Raw genomic sequence first — 23,209 nt, 5'->3', positions numbered from 1 at the left:
TCTGCTATAATTCTGCACCCTAATTCTAGCATGTGGGGGCTTTCCCACACCACTGGGCAGTTCTCCAACACCCCTTGGGTGTCCACAATTCAACTCAATTCTGACACCATCTGCTCAGAGACAAAACCAGATCCCACAGGGTAAGGGCTCAGTCCCACAAGGATGCCACCACCTCAGATGCCGATTGCAAGTCTAGGTTGTCCCCTGTGCATCTGACCGACGGGCTACAAATCAGAGGTTCCCATAGTAGCCTCCCTGGGTTCCATTAATGTGCTCGAGCAGCTCACAGAACTCAGGAAACCAGTTTATTACAAAGGATATCAAAGGGTACAAGTGAATAGCCAGATAAAGAGGTACATAGGGGGAGGTCCCAAACAAAAGAGCTTCTGTCCTTGCAGAGTTTGGGGCCTGGCACTGTGGCACATGGAAGTGTTCTGGTTCCCAGCCTAGAACCTCTCCAAACCTGTCCTTTTAGGTATTAATGGAGGCTTCATTATTTAGGCATGATTGACTAAATCATTGACCCCAGATTCAACCTCCAGCCCCTTTCCCCTCACTGGAAGTCTGGGAGGTGGGACTGAAAGTTCCAATCCCGTAGCAATATGGTTGGTTCCACTAGAAACTAGCACCCCCGCCCCCATTCCTTAGATGCGATCCAAAAGTCACCTCATTCACATAACAAAAGACACTTTACCCGCTCTCAGTGCTTACAAAATTCCAAGTATTTTAAGAGCTCTGTGCCAGAAATGGGACTAAGACCAAATATATATCTTTTATTATAAATCACAATATCAAATCCACAAAGAATAATGAACAACTAATATTTATTGTACATGGATGGCGTGGCAAGCATTTACTAAACTCTTTGGATCTATGCTCTCACCTAATCGTAGAAGCAAATACATTTTACAGATGAGGAAACTGAGGCACCAGGATGTTAATGAGCTGCAGCTGTCCAGCTGTCCCCTCTTCCCAGACCTGGGAAGCTCTCAGGTCTGGGCTCTCCCGCCAAGTTGGACTCCTGGCTCTCCGGGGCAGCAGGGGGCGCTGCCGCTTCAGAGAGGAAGGCAGCTTTCTGGCCAGCCATCTCTGAACTGACCTCTGAGCCCGTTCTGGCCAGACTGAGCCTGGCCTTGCCCTCCACAGCCAAGTCCTTCAGCACTGGAGCTTCCCAGAGCATTCCGATCGGCTGGCTTCGAGGCCAGAATTCCGAGCTGTAGCCCAGTCAGGCGGCTCTAATTAATGGAAAATGTGACGGGAGTATGTGTTTTTTCCGATACACAGGCTAGAGAAAACCAGAACGGAGAGTGCCTGGTTGTGGGGTACCTCGCATTTTGTCACTGGATTTGCTGAATTGGTGCTGGAGGTGAAGAGAATGAGGTTGAGTAACATGAGCTGGTGGTGGAGTCAGGATCTGAACCCAGATCTGTCACCTCCCAGGATCCACCTGTCATTGCCAACTGAGCCACAGGGGGCAGGAGGGATCAGAGCAGAACTGGCCTGAGAAAGCATCCATGACATGAGGGTCTCATGGCAGGACCCCCTGAAGGGGGAGCTCCCAAGAGAGGGAATACTCCCTGCCAATTCCCAAGTTGCTCCCACCCTCCAGCTGCCCCCGAGGCTTTGCAGACAGGACTGCACACACCCACATAATTTAATCCATCAGATGTTCCCGAAAGGCTTACTGCAAAATCAGCAGGGAAAAAAATCTGTACCTCAACCATTCCTGCTCCAGGAGGAAATCACTTTCAACTCGTCAGTTAATTTTTTTCTTTGTTCTACACAAACCCATTTCTAAGTTATAAGCTCCTGCTGCTATTTCGTGATATGCTCTCAGTATTTATTTGTTTATTTATTTATTTGACAGAGAGAGAGTGCGCAAGCAGGAGCAGTGGGGAGGGGCAGGGGGAGCAGGAGAAGAAGGCTCCCCACTGAGCAGGGAGCCTGACGACGTAGGACTCGATCCCAGGACCCTGAGATGATGACCTGAGCTGAAGGCAGACGCTCAACCATATGAGCCACCCAGGCACCCCTGCTTTCAGTTTTTATATCATCTACTGTCTCCCTGTTTTGGAGCACTTCCATTTCCAAGACAATCTGCATCATCTGTGTGTCATCTTCCTCTTCCTCTGTCTCCTTGGAGCCCCTCTTTCTGGTTGCTTGCTTGGAGTCTGTGCTCATGCTGTCTGTCCAGTGGTCCTTGCTGTCTGCTTGTGTTTCGAGAGGGCACCCACAGCCCGGTGTGCACAGGGACCTTTGGACCATAGGCTGCAAAGCAGGAGAGGTCAGTGGTCAGTCTCTGGTTTTAGGCTGGTTGGTCTGCTTGGTAAACACAGGTCTCGTCTCCTGTCCTTATAGGGAGGGTGTGGCCATTAGCCATTCGCTATCGAATCTTCACTGACAGCCTATAAAGCAGTAGCACATCTGGCTTTCAGGTGATGCCGCTTCTGCAGGCCTGAGAACCGCTCTGAGTACCAAGGCTTGCAAGGTTCTCGCCCTCTGTGTGCGTAAATCTCCAGTGCAGTGGGGGGTATCTTCGATGTATAGTTCATGGCACAATTGAGAGCATGGATTCTGAAGTTGATTTCTCTGCACAAGTTAAGCTTGTTGAGCTTCGTTTCTCATTGACAAAATGCGCATCACAATAGCAATCGCTATGAACATTAAATAGTGAATGGCTAATGCTCATAGTACTGTGTACAACATGTACAAGGCCTTCTAGATTGACATGCTAGCTCATCTGATCGCCACAACAGTCCCCTGTAAGAAATAGGTGCTACCCAGGTGGAGAAATAACTTTGCCCAGGTTTCAAAATGAGCTACTTTTGCAGGAGGCCTGGCCCGAATGCATGCGCTAACCTTACTCCGCGAGCTACCTGTAAGGGGGCCAGGGCAGGGCCTGGATGTGGCACGCCTCCCATAAATGTTAGCCTTTATCAGGTGCATGCTGTTTGGGACTGCAGGTGAAAACTGTGGGTGTTTTAAACTTTGGTAGCTGTGGTCACATTTCCCTATATAAAAATTCCAGTTTGCATAACCTCAGCACCCTGGGTGTTACCACATGGGATTTGCCAGACTGGTGAGCAAGAAGTGACAAATCCTTGTTGTTTTGATTTGACTTGCTTGCTTCCAGTTTTTGTTTTGAGTTGTGTGATTTTTCTTATTGGTTGGGTGTTCTTAATCCATTCTAGACATTAGATGCATGTCTTGGGTGCACGTCCCTTGTGTTTGAACGTCGTGTATTGTATCTGTGCTGGCTGGGTTTTCCAGGAGGCAGAAGCTGGGGCGGAGGTAGAGTGTGTAAAAGGCTTACTGGAAAGACCACCTGAGAAAGGAAGGGAGGTTAGGATTGAGTGGGGGCACCCTCAGTCTCCATGCACACCCGCCAGTCTTGCCGCCTGCGGGGGCTGGGGTTCTGGGGCCAAGGCCATTGAAGGACCCAAATGGGCAGGCCCTCGCCATGGTAGTGCTTAGCCTCTGCCCCAAGAAGGACCCTAAGGAGTTATTGTTAGGGGCTGTGAGCTAACCACCTTCCCTGCAGCCAGGCTTTCTGGTAGGGTCACCCGTGCAGGCCTCCTCTCCTCACAGGGAGCTTTATCTTTATCCAGTAACTTTTCTATTATGGCTCTTCATTTTTTTTTAAGATTTTATTTATTTTAGAGAGAGAGAGAGAGCGTACGTGTGAGCAGGGAGAGGGGAAAGGGACAGAGTGGGTAGGAGAGGGAAAAGGAAAGGGGAGAGAATCCCAGAATCCCAAGCAGACTCCCCGCTCAGCATGGATGATGTGGGGTCTCCCAACCCTGAGACCATGACCTGAGCCAGTATCAGGAGTCAGATGCTTAACTGACTAAACCACCCAGGCGATTCAAAGGCCCTTCATTTTTTAAATGTTGCTTTAAAAGACATTCCTCCTCCTTCCCAAGTTAAGAAAAAACATGCTCCTAAACTTTATTTATCATATAATTTTGAATTTTTCCTTCTTTAGTACATCTGGCACCAGTTTTTCTTTATGTGGCATAGGGCTCTATTTTTCTGTTTTTCTCAAAGGGACAGTTAGTTGTCCCAACTCCATTTGTGAGCAACCGCCCGTGCTCTGCTGATCGTGGTGCTGCCTTTATTGTCTCATCTTCCTGGGCTCAGTGTGCTGAGGTTGCCTCAGTGGGCAGGGTTTGCTGAGGTCACATGGAGCTGAGCAGCTTTGCTCTCTAGCAGTCTGGGCTTCAGGCTCCCAAAACAGAAGATCAAGTTCTCATCTCCAAAAGCCCTCTCTGGTCAAAGGACACGCTGAAGTCCTTGCTTGGCGACACTGGCTGGCATCTGCTTTCCCCTCTGTCACCCAACATCAGCCCCCGACAGGTGACTGATGATGACCTTGAATCCACCCGGAGGCTGGTGGGAGATATGGTGGGAGCCCACTGACAGGCACAGGGCTGCCCAGCTCGGGGACACAGGCTGAGGGCAGGGCAGGGGCAGTTGGCCACTCACAGAGGTGCTCGACTTCCACGCTGGGAGTGGGGAGCTCAGCTGGCTCCTGCAACAGAGGGCTCCTCACCTTCTTGGTGGGAACTGGCTGAAATTGACAGTAGAGCCCAAACGGGGCAGAGAAGCAGGTAAGGCCGGAAGGATCTGAGACTAGAGAAGCTAGGTGCACATTTTGGGTGCAAGAAGGAAGAAGAGCAAATTCGCTGGAAGTGGGGACTGAAAGGTTGGAGGCTGTATTGCCAGGTTCGTGTTTGGCAGTAAGGCCCTGGCAAGTGCCGGCAAGAGGGAGGGCATTTCCTACATGTGTAACAGAAGGGGGTATGAGGGGTATAGTGATGCTAATAGCAGGAAGGGCAGCCAGGCCCCGATCATGATGCTAAGGGTGAGGATGGAGATCCAGGGGTGCCAGGAAGGATAGGGTGCTCCTAGCTGATGGCACAGAACCACAGGGCAAACATGTGGAAGGTTGGATAGCATTAACATGCTTCACTAAGATTCCCACGACACCTACTGAAGAAATGAATGAACACATGAACGTATCACGTCTGTGAGGGGAGGTAGTCCAAACAGTGCTCAGAGAAATCTGGTCATTAGAAAATAAGAAATACAGAAAATAAAGAACTCAGCCTTCAAATCAAGTTATCAGGACCTCAAAATACACCTACAGCAAGCTGAAAGAAGAGGCAAAGAAAAGTAAGAGCATAAAGAGAAATCAGGAAGAATGACAGTTGAATTGAGCATCACAAGAGCCCCCCAAGGAAGCAGGCCTTTATGAGATGCACTCAGAACCACAGAGAAGGAGGTCACCTGTGGGAGGTGACATGGTCAAGAGTCTTGAAGGTGGGTGTGGAGTGCACGGGGTAAAGCATGGAGGTGCAAGTGGGCAGTGCAGAGCCCAGTGATTCCTGCATCCCCTAGGCTGGGGAGAGGGTGCAGACTCCAGGCTGCAGGGGCCAGCCACACTGTCTCCTTGAGCCAGTGCTTCCAAAGGGTTCCCCAAATGTGCGTGCGCTTCTGTCTGCTCCAGGCAGGGGCAGGCCTGGAGAGTGGCCTAGAATCCTCTTTGTCTCTTGCAGGGGTGAGGTCATCAATGGAGGATTTGGCCTCATGCTGGACGGGACCCAGGAGGCTGAGCAAAAGGCCAAGATGATGCTCAGCTGGGATGTCTCCAACGGAGTAAGTCACATCCAGGCCTTTCCACGGGCCTTCTCTCCAATGGGGGTTCTGCCTCTCCAGACTGCAGACCCGAGAGAGTGTTCTTCTCCCTTCTTCCCCAGGAAACAGTCCCGCCGCTCTTGCTTACTGGTGTCTCCTCTCCCACTGTTGCTGGGTCTCTCCTTGCATCTTTTGGGGCTGTTTCTGCATCTCTTTTGTCTCTTCCTGCCTCTGGCCCTACCCCTCCAGTCCAGCCTCGGTCCCCACAGGGGCCCCCAGCCATTCCCTCCCAGTGAGAGTACCCCACTGTTGGTGCTGATGACCTCCTTTCTTTCCAGCCTCTCAGAGGGGGCAGCTCTGTCAGGCCGAGCAGCTCTCACCCTCTCTGGCTGTGCACGTGCATGTGTGGCCTGGCAGGGGCGGGGGGTGCCCTCTTGCCCCGTGACCACATCACAGGCCGAGAGAAGGGGTGGTGAGCACAAACGGGGGGCCAGGTGGTCATGGGGAGGATGCATGCTGGCAGGTGTGAGGGGGAAGCGGAGGGGTTCTGCGTGCAGGGGCCCAGACAGCTGGATGTCAGGTGAGGGGGTGAGCGTAAGAGTGGGGTGGAGGGGTCCCTGGAGGGGTGTTAACCAGTAGAGGGGGTGGTCTTCATCCTGAGGGCCACGAAGCAGTGAGGGGAGGGACGGGGGAGGCAAGCATGGCAGCAGGGAGGGCGGGGAAGCCCCGAGGACTGAGGTGGAGAGAACGAAGCCGATTGGTGAGAGATTCTAAGGCAGAGCTGAGATGGATGTGGATTCCCTGAGGATGGTTCCAGGATACCTGGCCTGGTACCCCTGCGTGAATGCAAGGTCTTTCTTGGACATGGGGTAAGCTGGGTAGAAGGATGGCCAGTTTCAGATCAGAGAGGCGGCTAAATACATAGTCCAGCCAAGAGAGAGGGAGGTCTGAGCTAGAGGTGGGGATGGGGCAGACACACAAGACTGCTGGCCCCACACACAGCACAGAGGGGCCCCAAAGTGGGCGAGGGCAGGGATTTGCAGCCCAGCTGCAGTGTGTCCAGAAGGCCCTGTTGGGAAGCTGGTGTTGGCACCAACAGCTGCCCTGCTCTCTCCCCACCCTGCCGCAGGTGGCTCGGCGCTGTTGGTCTGGGAACCGGAAGGCCTACGAGATCATCTGCCAGACGATGCAGGACAACAAGGGCTTGGTGGTGACACTCCCGCATGAGGTGGCTGATGAGCACATGCTCCAGCAGGCCCTGCGGCCATGAGGGGAACCCAAGAGCCGGCCTTGGTTCCCTCATCCCCCCTTGGTCCCTGTCCTCACCCTCACAGTCACAGCGCATCTGTCACTACACACCTTTGTCTCCTGGGTTAGCAGTTTCACACACAAGCCCTCACTTGGCCCTCAATGCCCTGGAGGGCGTGGCACCACCATCCGCAGTTTACAAACGAGCCAGCCCAAGCCAGAAGAGATGGGACCGTTTGTCCGTGACCCCTGGGAACCCTGGGAGGGCAGCAAAAGTCTCGTCCAGGGCCAAATCCTCTAGCCCGCCACAAAGTAGACTCCAGGAACTTTTGGGGGCTGTGCATGCCATGAATACTGGGCGTCAACCAGTCCCTTCAAAGCCCCTGCCATTCTTTCTTCCACCAAGGGAGCAGAGTCTCCTTTGGCCTGGTTTTTATCAATCACTCTGCCTCCTGTCTGCCTCCCATCCATGCATCCAGCTATCTTTCCATCTGCTGGCCTGTCTAGCTGTCCATGACATACTTTCTGTATCTCAGTGCCTCCAGCCATGGGCCCAAAGGAACACGGCCAGGCCCTGGGCTTGAGGGTCCAGGGAGGAAGACAGGGTAATAAAGGATTAGGAAAGAAAGGAAAGAAGCCATGTAAGGTGTCATGGGCAGGATGGCCATGGGTTGGTGGGTTGGCGGCAAGCAGGGTCCTGCCCTAAAGGGTCAACGGTAGTTTGTGGGAAAAAAGGAGAGAAGAGGGGTGCCCCCGATGGCTGGCCCAGTATGAAGTGCAAGAAAATGCAGCGCAGTCCCTTTAGAGGGAGGCCCGCTCCAGAACCCTGTTTGCGACCAGGTGTCCTGCAGGAGCCCTGTTTGGCCCGAGGCTGCATTTTCGCACCCCTCCCCCAGATATCTGATCCTGGTAGTGGCTGGACCCATAGCCCAGGCTCAGATGCAAAGCACCCAGGCAAAGGGAGTTAATGTGGCCATGCTTTTCCAGGCCTTCCTTTTGAAGTAGGCACCCTTTTTTTTAGGGATTCCCCTACTTTTAGGGCTCCCTCCTCGACTCCCGGTTGCCTATTGCCCCCGTCCTCTGGGGTGCTGCAGGCTTTGGGTATGATTGGCTTTCCCCCTGTGACCACCTAGCCCCTGGAGCTGAGACGAAGGCAGGAGGAGGACACAAGGTAGCAGTGGGGTGGGGGTGGGAGAGAGGGGGGAGAAAGACCCCCAAAGGTGGTAGTACCCTCTGATGACAGAGGAGAGCCTGCTGCGGCGAGGACATTTGTCTTGTTTGGTTCACACAGTGGGACCCAGGCCAAACCCTTTGTCTTCCTCAGAACAAGCCCCTTTGGGGAGGGGACTTCTAGCTCCTCCCTCTAATCCAGGGCAGACCATGGCCTCACCCTGCTGTGGGACCAGGCCTGGGAGATGGGGGCCTGGGGGACTGCCTCCCTGTCCTTAGCAACCAATGAGCTATCCCCTTTCCTTTGTTTGAAATTGAAGTCTAGTTGATGCACAATCTCACAGTAGTAGTTTCAGATGCACAACGCAGTGATTGGACAACACTTCCCCTTTCCTTTGTAATTAATTAGGTTTTAGAAATGAAATGCCAAGACTCTGATAAAACTTTGATCTGTTTAATTTATGTTAATTTATTTATTGGAGAAGGATTATAGAGGCCAAAACTTGCTTTCTGGAGTCCCAATGTGTGGGTATGTTTCTTTTATAAAATAAAAATTTCTCCTAAATTAATAGGTGGATGTGGGGGCCCGGGAGTCCTTAGCTTTCTCCTAACCCTGCCTGCCTGCCAGGACCTCAGGGACCTTGGCCTCTCTGAACCTCAGTTTTCTAAGCTGTATAACAGAGTGTAACACCTGCATCTCAGTCGAGGGGTGACTGTGGTTCTGCTTTATTCTCATCCAGGTTATAAAAAGGAGCCAAGTGAAGGGATGAATTTCCTGCCCCTCTTCTTCCACCCTTCCCACCCCACTTACTGACGTTGGGACCTGCTCCCTTCCCTGTAAACATCCAGGGCCATGCAGGGAGTCAGGCCGAGCTGGCCCCACCACACTTGCTGGCTGTCCAGGCCAGAAGACCTCCCCCCTCCCCGTGACCTCACTGTGCAAAGCAGGGCACCTTTGACCATGAACCTCCTTCTCATTATTTCCTAGCCTTAGCTCAGCCCCTGGAGCTCACTGACAAATGACCCACCCTACACACAGAATTGAGAAAGCAATTGGGGGATGGGTGTCTAAGGAGCCACAGAGAACCTGACACCCCTCCCCGTTTACACCTGCAAAGAGGAGGCCAGTCTAGCTGGGGTCTGTGTCTTCAACCACTCAACACTGTTTGTCTCCTCCCTAGTGGCCATTTCCTCCTTTTCCCTTACACAGTCCAAATTTTTCTGGACAGTAGTATATACATTACCCCATAGTTGATTTTCAGGACTGCTTTGTCATTAGGAGTGACCATTGGCCTAGTTCTGGCCGTGAGATGAGGTGGAAGTCTACAGGGTAGGACCTCTGGGAAAGCTGTTGCTTTTTAAATAAAAGTGGACTGGATTGCTTTTTGTCCTCACCCCTTCCCCCTGCCAGGACCTCAGGTGTGATGCCTGGAAGCATAGCAACCCTGCTGTGACCACAAGGACCACAGAAGCACATAGAGGATGCTCATGGAAAGGCAGAGGTGCCCGGGTTCCTGGCAGCATACAGAGCTGCTGTACCAGCCCCGCTGGCCCCACTCCAGCCTCACCTGTTAAAGCCATCCCTGTAGGGCTTCTGTTGCATGCAGCAAGTTCAGTTCTAAATCCTCCCATGGTCCGTCAACAAGTCTCCACGAAAGCACCCTGGTGCCTGTATCTGTGTGAATATTCCCTGTTCCTACGGAGAAACAAAGAGAGTATGTCAATGTTAAGACCAGGACTGCCCTTCTTTTCCCATCCAGCAGCTTCCCTTAAGGACAGGCAGGCAGGGTTCAATGGCCAGCTTCAGGCCATGGCTCAGCAGGCAACTAGCCATGTACAAGGGCCTCAGACCCCCTCTTGGCTCCACTCCAAGCCATGCCAGTAAGCAGGCTATGTCCCTGGGCCACAGCGTGTCAGCCTGCTGCCTGCTGCCACCAGGGAGAAGGGATGCCGGACATCCAGAGTGGGGCCCCCATGGGGCTCAGCGGGAGTGGGGACAGCTGACCACAGCCGCGTGGACTGGATGATCAGGATGGCTTGTTCGGTGGTGTCTCAGGCAGACACAGGAACTGGATATTTTTCAAAGGGATTCTGTGTGCAGTTTAGTCTTATTTTTAAGAAAGCAGAGATATGTAGTCTACTGAGAAATGTTTTCATCAAAATGATTAAAATAGAAACCAGTTGGCCATGACTGGCATTGGCTTCAGTTGCCTTGAAAATTCGATGTTGTGAATGTGTCAGGACCTCTCCCTGGGTAGCCTCTGGCCTCTGTGAACCTGGGGGCTCCCTGGGAATCAGACGCTTTCCTTGCTGGCCAGCCCCGGTCAGTTCAGGAGGGCTCAGCCAAGTGAGGAGCTCTGTTGCCCCAGGTTTTTGAGTAGGTTCCTACAAGGAGGGCAGGGGGCCAGACTTGACCTGCTGCTGCATTTCGTTTGCCCTCTTTAAAAATGTTTGACTTTGTCACCAATTTTTACAAGTTGGGAGATTTCACTTAAATATCCAGATTTTCAGTGTACTTAAACCAAGAGATCAGGTGACACTGTGCCCTTGCCACCTCTGCATCAGCAATCAGCTGGAGGCTCTTTGGGGCTAGCCCCCTCAGGTGTGATGCCTGGAAGCAGAGCAACCCTGCTGTGATCACAAGGACCACAGAAGCACATGGAGGATGCTCATGGGAAGGCAGAGGTGCCCGGGTTCCTGGCAGCATACAGAGCTGCTGTACCAGCCCCGCTTCCAAATTCCTTAGAGACCTACGCCATCCCTAACCCCCTCCCAAACTGAAAGTATATAATGGGCCGTTCCTCATCACCCCGGTGCAGCTCTTCCTGCCCATGGGTCCTGTCCCCGTGCTTTAATAAAACCACCTTTTGCACCAAAAATGTCTCAAGAATTCTTTCTTGACCGTCGGCTTTGAACTCTAACATCTTTCCTACATCACCTACCAGTCGTTACTGCCCTCCAGTGGCGAGGCCAAGTGTGCCTATTGTTCCTTCTTGGGCTTGAGATGCTGGTTTCTTACACTGCCTGCTTCCCACTCTGTCACCCGTAGTCTCTGCTGGGATTCAAATATCTGTGTATTATCATTCTCTAGATAAACAGAACCAGTAGGAGATGTATCTGAACATATATACATATATAATATAGATATCTATAGATGTCTATATATAGATAGGTAGATGTTGTTGCTATATATATCATGGCAGTCCCATGGAACCATAAGCTAAAGGACTGGGAAGGCTAGGGGCATAATTCAGTTCAAGTCTGAAGGCCTGAGAACCAGGGAAGAGATGGTGTAAATCCCCGTCTAAGAGCAGGACAAGATGAAATGAGGTGTCCCAGCTCAGTGGGATATTAAACAGGGAATTCCTCTTCCTCTGCCTTTTGTTCTGTTCAGACCCCAACAGACTGAGACCTCAACAGATTGCAGACGCCTACCTACTTGCAGAAGAGCCACCCATTTAAATGCTAATCCTGTCTGGAATCACCCACAGGGACATACCCAGAAACAATGTTTAAAATGGCCCACTGAAATTGATGGGTAAAATTAACATCACAGAAATCCCTGATGGAGAAGTTTCCTTTCACTCTGTGATATTTTGATTTATAATAAAAAATACATATTTGGTCTTCATTCCCATTTCTGGCACAGAGCTCCTAAAACCCTTGGAATTTCCTAACTGGTAAGAGTGATCAAGGTGTTTTGATATTCTGGGCGCCTGGGTGGCTCAGTCGGTTTAAGTATCTGCCCTCGGCTCAGATCATGATCAGAGTCCTCGGATCAAGCCCCACACTGGGCTCCCTGCTCAGTGGGGAGTCTGCTTCTCCCTGTCCTTCCCCCTGCTCATTCTCTCTCCCTCTCTCTCTCTCAAATAAATAAAATCATTTTTAAAAAGGTGTTCTGATATTCATAACAAACTTCTTTCAAGTACGCCTGAGTTTATGTTAATGAGGTGACTTTTGGAGAACACCTAAGGATGATGGCTGGTTGCAAGGGGAACCAAGGAGTAATGAGAGGGTTGGAACTTTGAGTCCTACCCCATGTCCTCTGGAAAGGGGAGAGGAGCTAGAGGTTGAATCAATCATCAGTGGCCAATGGTTTGATCAGTTATGCCTGAATATTGAAGCCACCAAAGAAACCCAAAAGGACAGGGCTAGGAGAGCTTCCGTGTTGGGGAACACATGGAGATTTGGGGAGAATGGCATGTTGAGAGGGCATGGAAGCCCTGTGCCCCTTCCCCGTACCTTGTCCTATGTGTCTCTTCTATCTGGCTGTTCCTGAGTTATCTCCTTTTATAATAAACTGGTAAGCTGGTAAGTAAAATGTCCCTCTGAGGGATGCCTGGGTGGCTCAGTTGGTTATGTCTGCCTTCGGCTCAGGTCATGATCCCAGGGTCCTGGGATTGAACCCTGCAGCGGGCTCCCTGCTCAGTGGGGAGTCTGCTTCTCCCTCTCCCTCTGCTCCTCCTTGGATCGTGCTCGCTTTCTCTCTCATTCTCTCTCTTTCACTCATATAGATAATAGAGAAATAAAATCTTAAAAAAAAAAGTTCCTCTGAGTTCTGTGAGCCACTCTAGCACATGAATCAAACCCAAGGAGGGGGTCATGGGAACCTCCAATCTACTGCCGGTCAATCAGAAGCACAGCTGACTTGAAACTGATGTGTGTGGGGGGCGGGGGCTGTCTTGTAGGACTGAGCCCATTACCTAGGCAATCTCCAGGTACATAGTGTCAGAATTGGGTTAATTGGTTAGTGGTGATGGAGGCTGGCGAGGTCCGAGGACCCAGAGGGCTTCCTACAGGACCAGCCAAGAAGATCCTTGGCTTTATGCTGGATAGAAATCAAATGCGCGGAGAGGAAGTGAGAGCAGCGTTTATCGCAGACATCGAGAGAGCGCATACAGACAGAGCATCCAGAAGACTCAGAAAGGAAAAAAGAGTGAGTCTCATCATTGCTTGGAGTCTGGGGTTTTTATTAAGGGTTGTGGTTCAGCACACGTGTCTTCTCAGGCATCCAGGAACAAAGACAAGTGTTTAGGTGTCCTCCGTAAGTCACTTCTGCCCTGGAGCCAGGGGTCTTGCTGAGTCAGTGGTCTTGGAAAACATTCATAATGACACCACCGGCCACTCCTTAGATGCCACCTATTGTGCTGGAAGCCTCCAAAGAAATCATTAACTCCTTGACCTTTACAAGGAGGACACACATTATCTGTTCGATGAGGTGTGTGTAAGGCAGGCATATAGGTCCCAGCAAGAATAGAAGCAAGAAAAGGAGAAAAAAGCAGTTTTTCATTGGGTCCCTTTAGTTTCCCTGTCTCAGTGGTGTTGGAAAGAACACACACGTTGGAACTCCCAACCGCAGCCCGTCCCTACTCCTTCCAGAACTTGCGATACCCTGCACATGGACAGTGGCAATTCAAAGGCCACAGGGATGCCATCAGAATGCTCAAAGCGGACTTCAGTTCCCTCCATTTTGACCTTAGTCAGTACTTTCTAATTGATTAAATTCTTCTTTTCATTTTGTTTCTTAATTCAGGCAAAAGACCCTTGCGGCCAAGCAACCCCTAATGGGAATGAAACTACCCCCTGAAGCAATAAGGACTGCCCTGAAGCCAGCAAGACCATGCCCAGGATAAAACCTTCACGGCCCACCTGCATGTACCCATCCACCTTTGCCCCACATTTTCCTTATATCAACTGGGACTATTTTCGGAACTTTGGAGACAGTCTATGAGACACTAGTCCGCGGTCTTCCCGGTGGTGGCCTCAGTAAATTAATTCCTTTGTTTCACCGCTGCTCGTTACTGTGCCTTTGGATTTTGTCAGCGGTGAGTGGCCCAACCTGGTCTGTTTGGGACCCCTGGAGTCAGGTATTCTTGCACCCTTTTTCCCCCAGCTATAGTACTGGGCACCCAGCAACATCTGGGCTGGTGGGATTTCTCCCCAGATGCAAACAAGTATGACAAGCACCTTGTGTCTTCTCCCTGACTGCCCCAAACCACTCCTGACACACACATGCTTGGAGAGATCCTCTCTGACTGAGACACCACTGAACAACAACTATTCAAGCCCAGCACATGAGATCTGCTCCTCACTATAAGCTCTATTACTTGCAGTGATGGAGAACCTCAGGCAGTAGGAAGAGTGAGATGAGTCCTTGCCAAATGTTCAATAAAGTTGATTTCACCCATTTTAAAGTGTTATGAAAGATACCAGAAGTATCTTTTTTTAAAAGATTTTATTTTTTTGGAAGAGAGAGAGAGTAAGCTGGAGTGGGGGGGAGGGCCAGAGGGAGAGGGAGAAGCAGACTCCCCGCTGAGCAGGGAGCCCAATCCAGGGGTCCATCCGAGGACCCTGAGATCATGACCTGAGCAGAAGGCAGAGGCTTAACTCAGTGAGGCACCCAGGCACCCCTGGAAGTATCTTTTAAAACCTGAAAAATCCAAAAGATGAAACTCACCCATATTCCCACCAAATGTTTTTCATTAAAAATTTTAAAATTTTCTTTTATTATATTGTGGTAAAATATGCATAACATAATATTTACCACTTTAACCATTTCTAAGAGTGCAGTCCAGCAGCATGAAGTACGCTCACACCATTGTGCACCCATCCCCACCATCCGTCTCCAGAACTTTTTCATCTTCCCAGATTGAAACTCCATATCCATTAAGCCCTGACTCACCCTCCCTCCACCCCAGCCCCTGTGACCACCATCCTACTTTCTGTCTCTATGAATTTGACAACTCTAGGGACCTCATGTAAATAGAATCGTACCGGGTTTATCCTTTTTGTGACTGGCTTATTTCATGTAGCACAATGTCCTCAAGTTTCATCCATGTTGTCACATGCGTCAAAATTTCCTTCCTTTTGAGGACTGAATGATGTCCCGTTGCATACATAAACCACATTTTGTTTAGCTATTTATCCATCTATGGGCACCTGGATTGCTTCCACCTTCTGGCTCCTGTGAATAATGCTGCTGGGTATATGGCTTTGTGAATATCTGACTGAGTCCCTGCTTTCAATTCTTTTCAGTATCTACCCAGAAGTGGAATTGTTGGGTCATATGGTAATTCTATGTTCAGTTTTTGAAGAACCACCATACTATTTTCCATAGTGGAAAAAATTATTTAATTATAAAAATTACTTTAAAAACACTCATGATCTTGAGAACTCTGTAGTTACCAATATCTCTGATGAAAATAGAAAAATCCTCAATAAAATATTAGCAAATTGAATCCAACAATACACTAAAACTATCATTCACCACAATCAAGTAGGATTTATTCTTGAGATGCAAGGGTAATTCAGTATTTGCAAATCAATCAATATGATACATCACATGAATAAGAGAAAGGATAAAAACCATGTGATCATTTCAATAGATGCAGAAAAAGTACTTGACAAAGTCCAATGTCCATTCATGATAAAAACCTTTAACCTTCTCTCTAGAGGGAACATACCTCAACATAATAAAGGCCTTATATGAAAAACATCATACTCAATGGGGAAAAACAAAGAGCTTTTCCCCTAAGGTCAGGAACAAGACCAGGATGTCCACTCTCACCACTTTTATTCAACATAGTACTGGGAATTCTGGCCACAGCAATCAGACAATAAAAAGAAATAAAAGGTATCCAAATTGGTAAGGAAGAAGTAAAACTGTCACTGTTTGCAGATGAAAGGATATTATGTATAGAAAACCCCAAAAAACTTCTAGAAAAACTATTAGAACTGATAAATGAGTTCAGTGAAGTCGCAGGATACAAACTCAATATATAGAAATTCATTGCATTGCTGTACACTAATAATGAACTAGCTGAAAGACAAATTAAGCCAACAATCCCATTTATAATTGCACCAACAATAATAAAATACCTGGGAATAAACTTAACCAAGGAGGTGAAAGACCTGTACTCTGAAAACTATAAACATTGATGAAAGAAATTGAAGATGACACAGAGAAATGGAAAAACATTCCATGCTCAGGGATTGGGAGGACAAACATAATTTGTATGGAACCACAAAAAAACCTCAAATAGCCAAAGCAATATTGAAAAAGAAGAACAAAACTGGAGGTACCACAATCCTAAATTTCAAGATAGACTACAAAGCTGTAGTCATCAAAACAGTATGGTACTAGCACAAAAATAGACACATAGATCAATGAATGGAACAGAATAGAGAGCCCAGAAATAAACCTATGATTATATGGTCAATTAACTTTGACAAAGGAGGCAGGAATATCCAATGGGAAAAAGACAGTCTCTTCAACAAATGGTGTTGGGAAAACTGGACAGCTACATGCAAAAGAATGAAACTGGACCACTTTCTAACACCACACACAAAAATAAATTCAAATGGATTAAAGATCTAAATGTGAGACTGAAACCATAAAAATCCTCAAAGAGAGCACAGACAATAATTTCTCTGACGTTGACTATAGCAACATTTTTCTAGATATGTCTCCTGAGGCAAGGGGAACAAAAGCAAAATTAAACTATTGGGACTACATCAAAATAAAAAGCTTCTACACAGCCAAGGAAACAATCAAAAAAACTAAAAGGCAACCTATGGAATGGGAGAAGATATTTGCAAATGACATAACTGATAAAGGGTTCGTAGACACAATATATAAAGAACTTATACAACTCGACACCCAAAAACCAAATAATCCAATAAAAGTTGGGCAGAAACGTGAACAGACATTTCTTCAAAGAAGACGTACAGATGCCTAACAGAGACATAAATAGATGCTCACCACTACTCATTGTCAGGGAAATGCAAATCAAAACTATAATGAGATATCACATCACACTTGTCAGAATGGCTATAATCAACAACACAGGAAACAACAGGTCGTTGGCAAAGATGCGGAGAAAGGGGACCCCTTCTGCACTATTGCTGGAATGCAAGCTGGGGCAGCCACTGTGGAAAACAGTATGGAGGTTCCTCAAAAAGTTAAAAATAGAGCTACCCTATAACCCAGCAATTGCACTACTAGGTATTTACCCAAAGAACATGACAACACTAATCTAAAGGAATACACACATCCCTATGTTTATAGCGGTATTATTTACAATGGCCAAGATAAGGAAACAGTCCAAGTGTCCATCGACAGATGAATGGATAAAGAAGATGTGGTGTATGTATACAATGAAATATTACTCAGCCGTAAAAAAGAATGAAATCTTGCCATTTGCAATGATCTGGATGGAACTAGAGAGTATAATGCTAAGTGAAATAAGTCAGAGAAAGACAAATACCATCTGATTTCACTCATATGTGGAATTTAAGAAACAAATGGACAAAGAAAAAAAGATGAACAAGAAACTAGACTCTTAAATACAGAGAACAAATTGTTGGTTACCAGAGGGGAGCTGGGAGGGGGAGAATAGGTGAAATAGTGAAGGGGATTAAGAGTACACTTATTGTGATGAGCACTGAGTAATGTATAGAATTGTTGAATCACTCACTATGTTGTGCACTGGAAACTAATATAACACTGTATGTTAATTACACTGGAATTAAAATAAAATGACAACAAAAAATAATCCCACTCATGATCTAAAACAAAAGCAAATAGTGCCAACAGGAGAGAAGTATTAAGTGAAGATGCCCTTCCCCACCTCACTTTAGAAGCAGTCACAAGTACTAGCAGTATCTTGTGTATCTTTCTAGAAACTTTCTAAGGATGTGCAAGCATGTGAATATAGGTATAATTTTCCCTCCTTATACAAATGGGATCCTTCTAAACAATGTTCTGCATTGATTTTTCCCAACAATATATTTTTAGCAGAGCCAATCAGAACATGAAAGTCACTATTTTAAAGTGTACAAGTCAGTGGTTTTTAGTATATTCAACTGTGTTGTGTACCCATCACCACTGTCTAATTCCAGAGCATTTCCATCACTCCCAAAAGAAACACTGTAGCTCTTAGCAGTTATTTTCAATTTGCCCTCCTCTTCTATCCCCTGGCAACCACTAATCTACTCTCTGGCTCTATGGATTTACCTTTTTTGGACATATGAGTGGAATCCTATACTATGTGGTGTCTTGTGTCTGGCTTTTTCCCCCTTGCATGTTTTCAAGTTTCACTCATGTTGTACCCTTTATCAGTACTTCATTCCATTTTATGGCCCAATAATATTCCACTGTGTGGATACGCTGCATTTTGTCTACCCATTTGTCTATTGATAGATACTTGGTTGTTTCCACTTTTTATTATGTAGCATTATGAATAATGAATAATGCTACATAATAAAAAGGATGTGCAAGCATGTGAACATAGGTATAGTTTTCCCTCCTTATACAAATGGGATCCTTCTAAACAATGTTCTGCATTGATTTTGCTACGATGACCATTCACAAACAAGTTTTTGTGTGAATGTGTTTTCATTTCTCTTGGGTATATGCCTAAGAGTGGAATTGCTGGGTCATATGGAAATTCTATATTTAACTTTTTGAGGAACTGCCAAACTTTCTTGCACACTGGCCTCACCGTTTTACATTCCCAGCATAAATGAGGGTTACAGTTTTTCCTTCATCTTCACACTCCTTTTTCATTTTAAAAAGTTATTGCTAATATTAGTGGATAAGGAATGTTATCTCCTTGTGGTTTTGATTTGCATTTCCCTAATGAGTAATGATGTTGAACATCTCCTCATGTGCTTATTGGCCATCTGTACATCTCTGGGGAGATGTTTATTCAAGTCCTTTGTTTTTAAATTGGCTTGTGTTTTTGCTGTTGAGTCATGGGTTTTTAAAAATATATTCTAGGTAGTAGTTGCTTAGCAGATATAGGATTTGCAAATATTTCTCCCATTCTGTGGGTTGTCTTTTCATTTTCTTTTTGGTGTTCTTTGTCCTAAGAGAGTTTTCAGTTTTGGCAAAGCCCAATTTGTTTCACTGCTTGTGCTTTTAGTTTCATATCTAGGAAACCATCCCCTAATCCTAGGTCACACAGATATACTGTTTTCTCCTAATAGTTTAAGAGTTTTCCTTCTTACATTTAGGTCCTTGATCCATTTTGAGTTACTTTTTGTGTCTGGTGGGAAGTAGGGGTCCAAATTCATTCTTTCATGTGTGGATATCCAGTTGTCCCAGACCATTTGTTGAAAAGATTATTCTTTCCTGGGAACAATATATTTGGGGCATAAATTCATATTTTATATATATATGTTTCCTATTCTTTTCAATATTATGTATCTTATTTTTAAAGAATTGTTAATAATAAAGCATTCATTAATAAATATTTACTGAGAGTCTCCACTACTAGCTTCTGAGCATACAGCTGTGAATGAGACCGACACAGTTCCTGTCCTAAATGAGTCTACATTCTAGAGGGGTACACAGACAATGAATTATCCAGGAAAGGGGCCAATAAAACAACAGCAATTGAGAACTATACGAGGTAACAAATCGGAGGGTGGGGTGGAGAATAAGGGGCTGGGTGAGGGTGCACCTGATCAGAAGGCCAGTCTTCCCAGAGGAATCAGAGACCAGCTGTGCAGTCTAGCAGAACTAGTTCGGCTTGCTGGAGGAAATGGAAAGAGATAGGGGAGCCCTGGGATTGTAGAGGAAGGGGTGAAGTGGTGAGAAATGCGGGGGAGACCAGCTAGGCAATAAGAGCAATGGAGTGACTGGGGCACAGCTGATTTGCACTTTGGGAAGATCACAAAAGTCGGCTCTATTGAAGACTAGATTGGGGGTTGGGCGTGGTGGAGGCTGCGGATCAGCTGCGGTGTTATTTTCCTAAGAAGCTAGGCGTGAAGGAGGGGTTTGGGTCCGTAGGCCAGTGACGTGGAGCCAAGTGGAGGGACTCCAGACTGAATCCGGGTTGAGGGGGTGGGGTGGAGGAGTTCAGGCAACAATGAGTAAAGGCTGAGGCGGTGTGGGACAGTACAAAGTTTAGTAGGAAATGCAATTGGAAGAGCGTAGGCAGGGGTCCCGGTGGAGGGGCTGGGTGGCGGGGAAGGATCTGGGGGCACTTCGCGCAAGGTCTATGAGCCAAAGGCCAGCGGCAGCTGGGCAGTTCGCAGTTCAGTGAGCCCAGCCTGGTGCCCGAACCCGGACTCTCCCAGTTCCCAGCTATGTGACCTCGGGCAAGGGACTCAAGCTATCTGTGCCTCAGTTTCCTCACATTTGTGAGTGTGAAGATAGCTGGCTGCTATTACCAATCCACTACCCAGATGAAAGATACGATTGTTAAGTCAGGCGAGCGTCGTTCCCCATGCAGGGAGTTAGACCGCAGCTGGGGAGGTCGGGGTCGGCCGAAGTCCCCAGGCTCGGCGGCAAGCAGGACCCGCGGGGCCGCGCCTGGGCGGCGCCGACCATCCCCAGCCCGGCAGGCCTCGCGCGGCGCCCCTCGGCTGACGCGCACGCGCAGCTCCGGGCCGGAGTCCGGTCTTGCTCCGCGCCGGGCTTTGGCGTCGACCCGTCACGGCGGCCGCACGGCGTCGCGCACGGCTGGGCGGGGCGGACCGCGCTTCCTCCGAGGCGGCGGCTGGAACGCCGCGGCTGGGCCTAAGATGGACCTTCCGAAGCTGCTTGCCGCCCCGACCGCGCGCGGAGCCCAACATGGCGGCGGCGGCGGCCCCGGCCGACTCCGTCGAGGCCCGGGGCCACCGCCTAGCCCGGGCCCCGCGCGCCGCCGCCTGCTACTGCTGCGGGGCCCCGAAGATGGCGGGCCGGGGCCGCTGCGCGGGGAGGCCCGGGCGGCGTCGGCGGCCCCGGGGCCGAGCCCCCCGCCCCCCGAGGACGGTGGCGACTCTTTCGTGGTGCTGCTGGAAGTGGCGCGCGGCGCCGCGGCCGAGGCCCCCGGGCGGCGGGAGGTAGGGCCCGGCGCTGGCGCGAGCCCAGTCCCTTGCCCCCAGCAGGGCCCCAGCGGCGCAGCCGCCGCCCCCGGGTCCGGCGCGGCCCTGGCGGGCACCGTCACCATCAACAGCCAGGACCTGCTGGTGCGCTTCGATCACGGCGTCTTCACGCTGGCCGCCGCGCCGCCGCAGCCCGGCCAGCCTCCCCGGGGCCCGCCCGCGCCGCCGGGCGAGGAGGCCGCGAGCCCGGCTGAGGGCCGCCGCGGTCCCCAGGGCCCCGGCTCTGGTGCCCCGGGCTACCGCTGTCCCGAGCCGCAATGCGCGCTCTCCTTCGCCAAGAAGCACCAGCTCAAGGTGCACCTGCTGACGCACGGTAGCAGCCAGGGCCGGCGGCCCTTCAAGTGCCCCCTGGACGGCTGCGGCTGGGCCTTCACTACCTCCTACAAGCTCAAGCGGCACCTGCAGTCGCACGACAAGCTGCGGCCCTTTGGCTGCCCGGTGGGCGGCTGCGGGAAGAAGTTTACCACCGTGTACAACCTCAAGGCGCACATGAAGGGCCACGAGCAGGAGAACTTGTTCAAGTGCGAGGTGTGCTCCGAACGCTTTCCCACGCACGCCAAACTCAGCTCCCACCAGCGCACCCACTTCGAGCCCGAGCGGCCCTACAAGTGTGACTTTCCCGGTAACCGCGCACCACGGGCCTGCGGGCGGGCTTCGGGGGGCTCCCGGGGCCCCAGGTCCAAATTCAGTCGCCCAGAGTGGGTGCGGCGTCGCCCTGCCTTCCGCTGCTCAGTTGAGCAGGATTTAAATTCCGTGGGCCAAGAGTGAGGGGCGGGAATGGAGCACTCTGGTGTTTGTGTTCCAGTTCTTTTCAGGTGATTTCGATTTGACACTTCAACCCTGCATTGCTGTGGGGATTTCGACAAAGGTAGCACTAAGAATTACAGCCTTCCTTTCCCGCGGTGGAGGCAACAGGTCCCTCTTAGAGGTGCTTCAGGTTAATGAAGGTGATAAAGCATCTTCCTAGAGAATTGATTTATGAGTCAGGTGTCTGTTTTCTTAGGTCTCTCATCAGTTAGACATTCAATTATCAGATGTTTAGGTGGCACAGATGAATCTGGCCAGATGCAACACCCTAAAGGCCCTGAGGGGATAGTCACAGGTGTGTGGTGCATTGCAGTTTTCTGGCCTTTTATGCTTTTATTTTCTTTGGACTTCACAGTTTTGGGAAGTTCTAAAAAATTATCATTTTACAGATGAAGAGTCTGAGGCCCAGTAATGTGGGTAATATCCAGTGAAGGGTCCTTTCCCCTCTGTCCTTGCCTGCAGTAGGAGGGAATGCAGGCTCCAAAACAGTGAACTCCACCAGGAGAGGCAGATTTAGGTGCCTGGGGAGGCACAGGAGGAAGAGAAGATTCCTGCTTGGGAAGGAGTTGGCTTTCTTGAGCTGGGGTGGAAGGCAGTGTTGGTGGGTGACACAGCAAAGCCAAGGAAGGGAATGCGGGCTGTGGTGGTGGTGTGAGGTGGGGAGTGAAGTTGGAAGGGTGTGGGAGGGCCCAGTCGAGGGTGAGGGACCCTCCGTGTCCTCTTCATTAAAACAGAACCTCAACTGTGTGCCTAGCATGCGCCCTGCATGTGTATTGATGCATTATATATGTGCAGTGCTCTCATAGTGATGTGTTTGTTATAAAATACACTTAAATGTAGTAGGGATTTTGAAAGGGTGAAATGAAAAACATATTAATAGGTTCTAATATTTTTTTTCCCACATGCTTGTGAACGGTCTTGTGCATCCCTCTTTGTGGAGAATATAGATTTAAACCACTGTTTCAGAACGTTTCTCAGTTGTACTCTATGAATCTGGCTTATAGACTGCTCCCTAGTAAAATGCACAAAGAGCATCATTCCAAGTATAGTACTAGGAGGATCAGGGAGTTTTGGGTTGGATGATCAGTAGTGTTCAGGTTGGGTGGGTTCAGGAGAGGGACCAGTGAAGAAGCCCCATTAAATGTTCTAGACCTGAGTTTGCTGAGGCAGTGGGAATGGTGAGGGGGTTCCACGTAGGAAAGATTGCAGAGGCAGGATCAAAAGGCTTGACTGTTGATTGCAGGGAGGGTGGTTCTTGCTAAGGCAGAGCAATTTACCTGTGGAGTGTGTGAATACACCAAAGCCCAAAATAGGGAATGAGGGGGTGGGAAGGAGGGCAGTTTTATGCCAAAGAGGAGGAAGAGGATGATTTTCGGGCATTTAGGAAGAGGAGCATTTCCCAGTTGAGTGTTGCAAGGGTAAGTAGGGTTCCTGGGGCTAGTGCTTTGATGTGCAGCGTGTATCTGCCCGG

The 23,209-nt window shown here is 49.3% G+C and overlaps 2 protein-coding genes and 1 long non-coding RNA gene across 17 annotated transcripts in view; 2 read left to right on the top strand and 1 right to left on the bottom strand.

Annotated features, from left to right (window-relative positions):
* UROC1 (urocanate hydratase 1) overlaps positions 1-10,925 on the top strand; it is a 46,261-nt gene extending 35,336 nt beyond the window's left edge. For 5 of the 6 annotated variants that reach the window (XM_078074181.1, XM_078074180.1, XM_078074185.1 and 2 more), the window contains 3 exons: positions 5,559-5,658; positions 6,767-6,865; positions 9,467-10,925. In XM_078074181.1, the coding sequence (XP_077930307.1) occupies positions 5,559-5,658; positions 6,767-6,865; positions 9,467-9,940 (673 nt within the window). In that variant the 3' untranslated portion in view covers positions 9,941-10,925. Of the gene's footprint in view, positions 1-5,558; positions 5,659-6,766; positions 8,625-9,466 lie in introns of those variants that run through there. The other variant, XM_036077823.2, reaches the window with a different exon arrangement.
* On the bottom strand, positions 42-20,509 carry LOC118526537 (uncharacterized). 3 transcript variants are annotated; one of them, XR_013448651.1, is made up of 4 exons: positions 20,199-20,509; positions 19,521-19,622; positions 9,624-9,751; positions 42-2,268 (listed from the first exon to the last, which is right to left on the bottom strand). It is a non-coding gene; the product is annotated as an uncharacterized LOC118526537 (long non-coding RNA). The 3 variants fall into 3 exon arrangements; XR_013448652.1 differs by having other exon boundaries at positions 19,521-19,592; XR_004912665.2 differs by lacking the exon at positions 20,199-20,509 and having other exon boundaries at positions 19,521-20,189.
* The window catches only part of ZXDC (ZXD family zinc finger C), a 41,478-nt gene continuing 38,769 nt past the window's right edge, over positions 20,501-23,209 (top strand). For 7 of the 8 annotated variants that reach the window (XR_013448626.1, XM_036077818.2, XM_036077819.2 and 4 more), the window contains exon 1: positions 20,502-21,553. Coding sequence is in view for 6 of the 8 variants with exons in the window: in XM_036077818.2 (XP_035933711.1) it covers positions 20,587-21,553 (967 nt within the window). In the remaining 2 variants the exon portion in view is untranslated. Of the gene's footprint in view, positions 21,554-23,209 lie in introns of all 8 variants that reach the window. The other variant, XR_013448625.1, reaches the window with a different exon arrangement.

Source organism: Halichoerus grypus, chromosome 1 (genome assembly GCF_964656455.1).
Source record: "Halichoerus grypus chromosome 1, mHalGry1.hap1.1, whole genome shotgun sequence".
Lineage (NCBI taxonomy): Eukaryota > Metazoa > Chordata > Mammalia > Carnivora > Phocidae > Halichoerus > Halichoerus grypus.
Note: the sequence above shows the minus strand (reverse complement) of the source record. Positions and strands in the feature narration are given on the sequence as shown.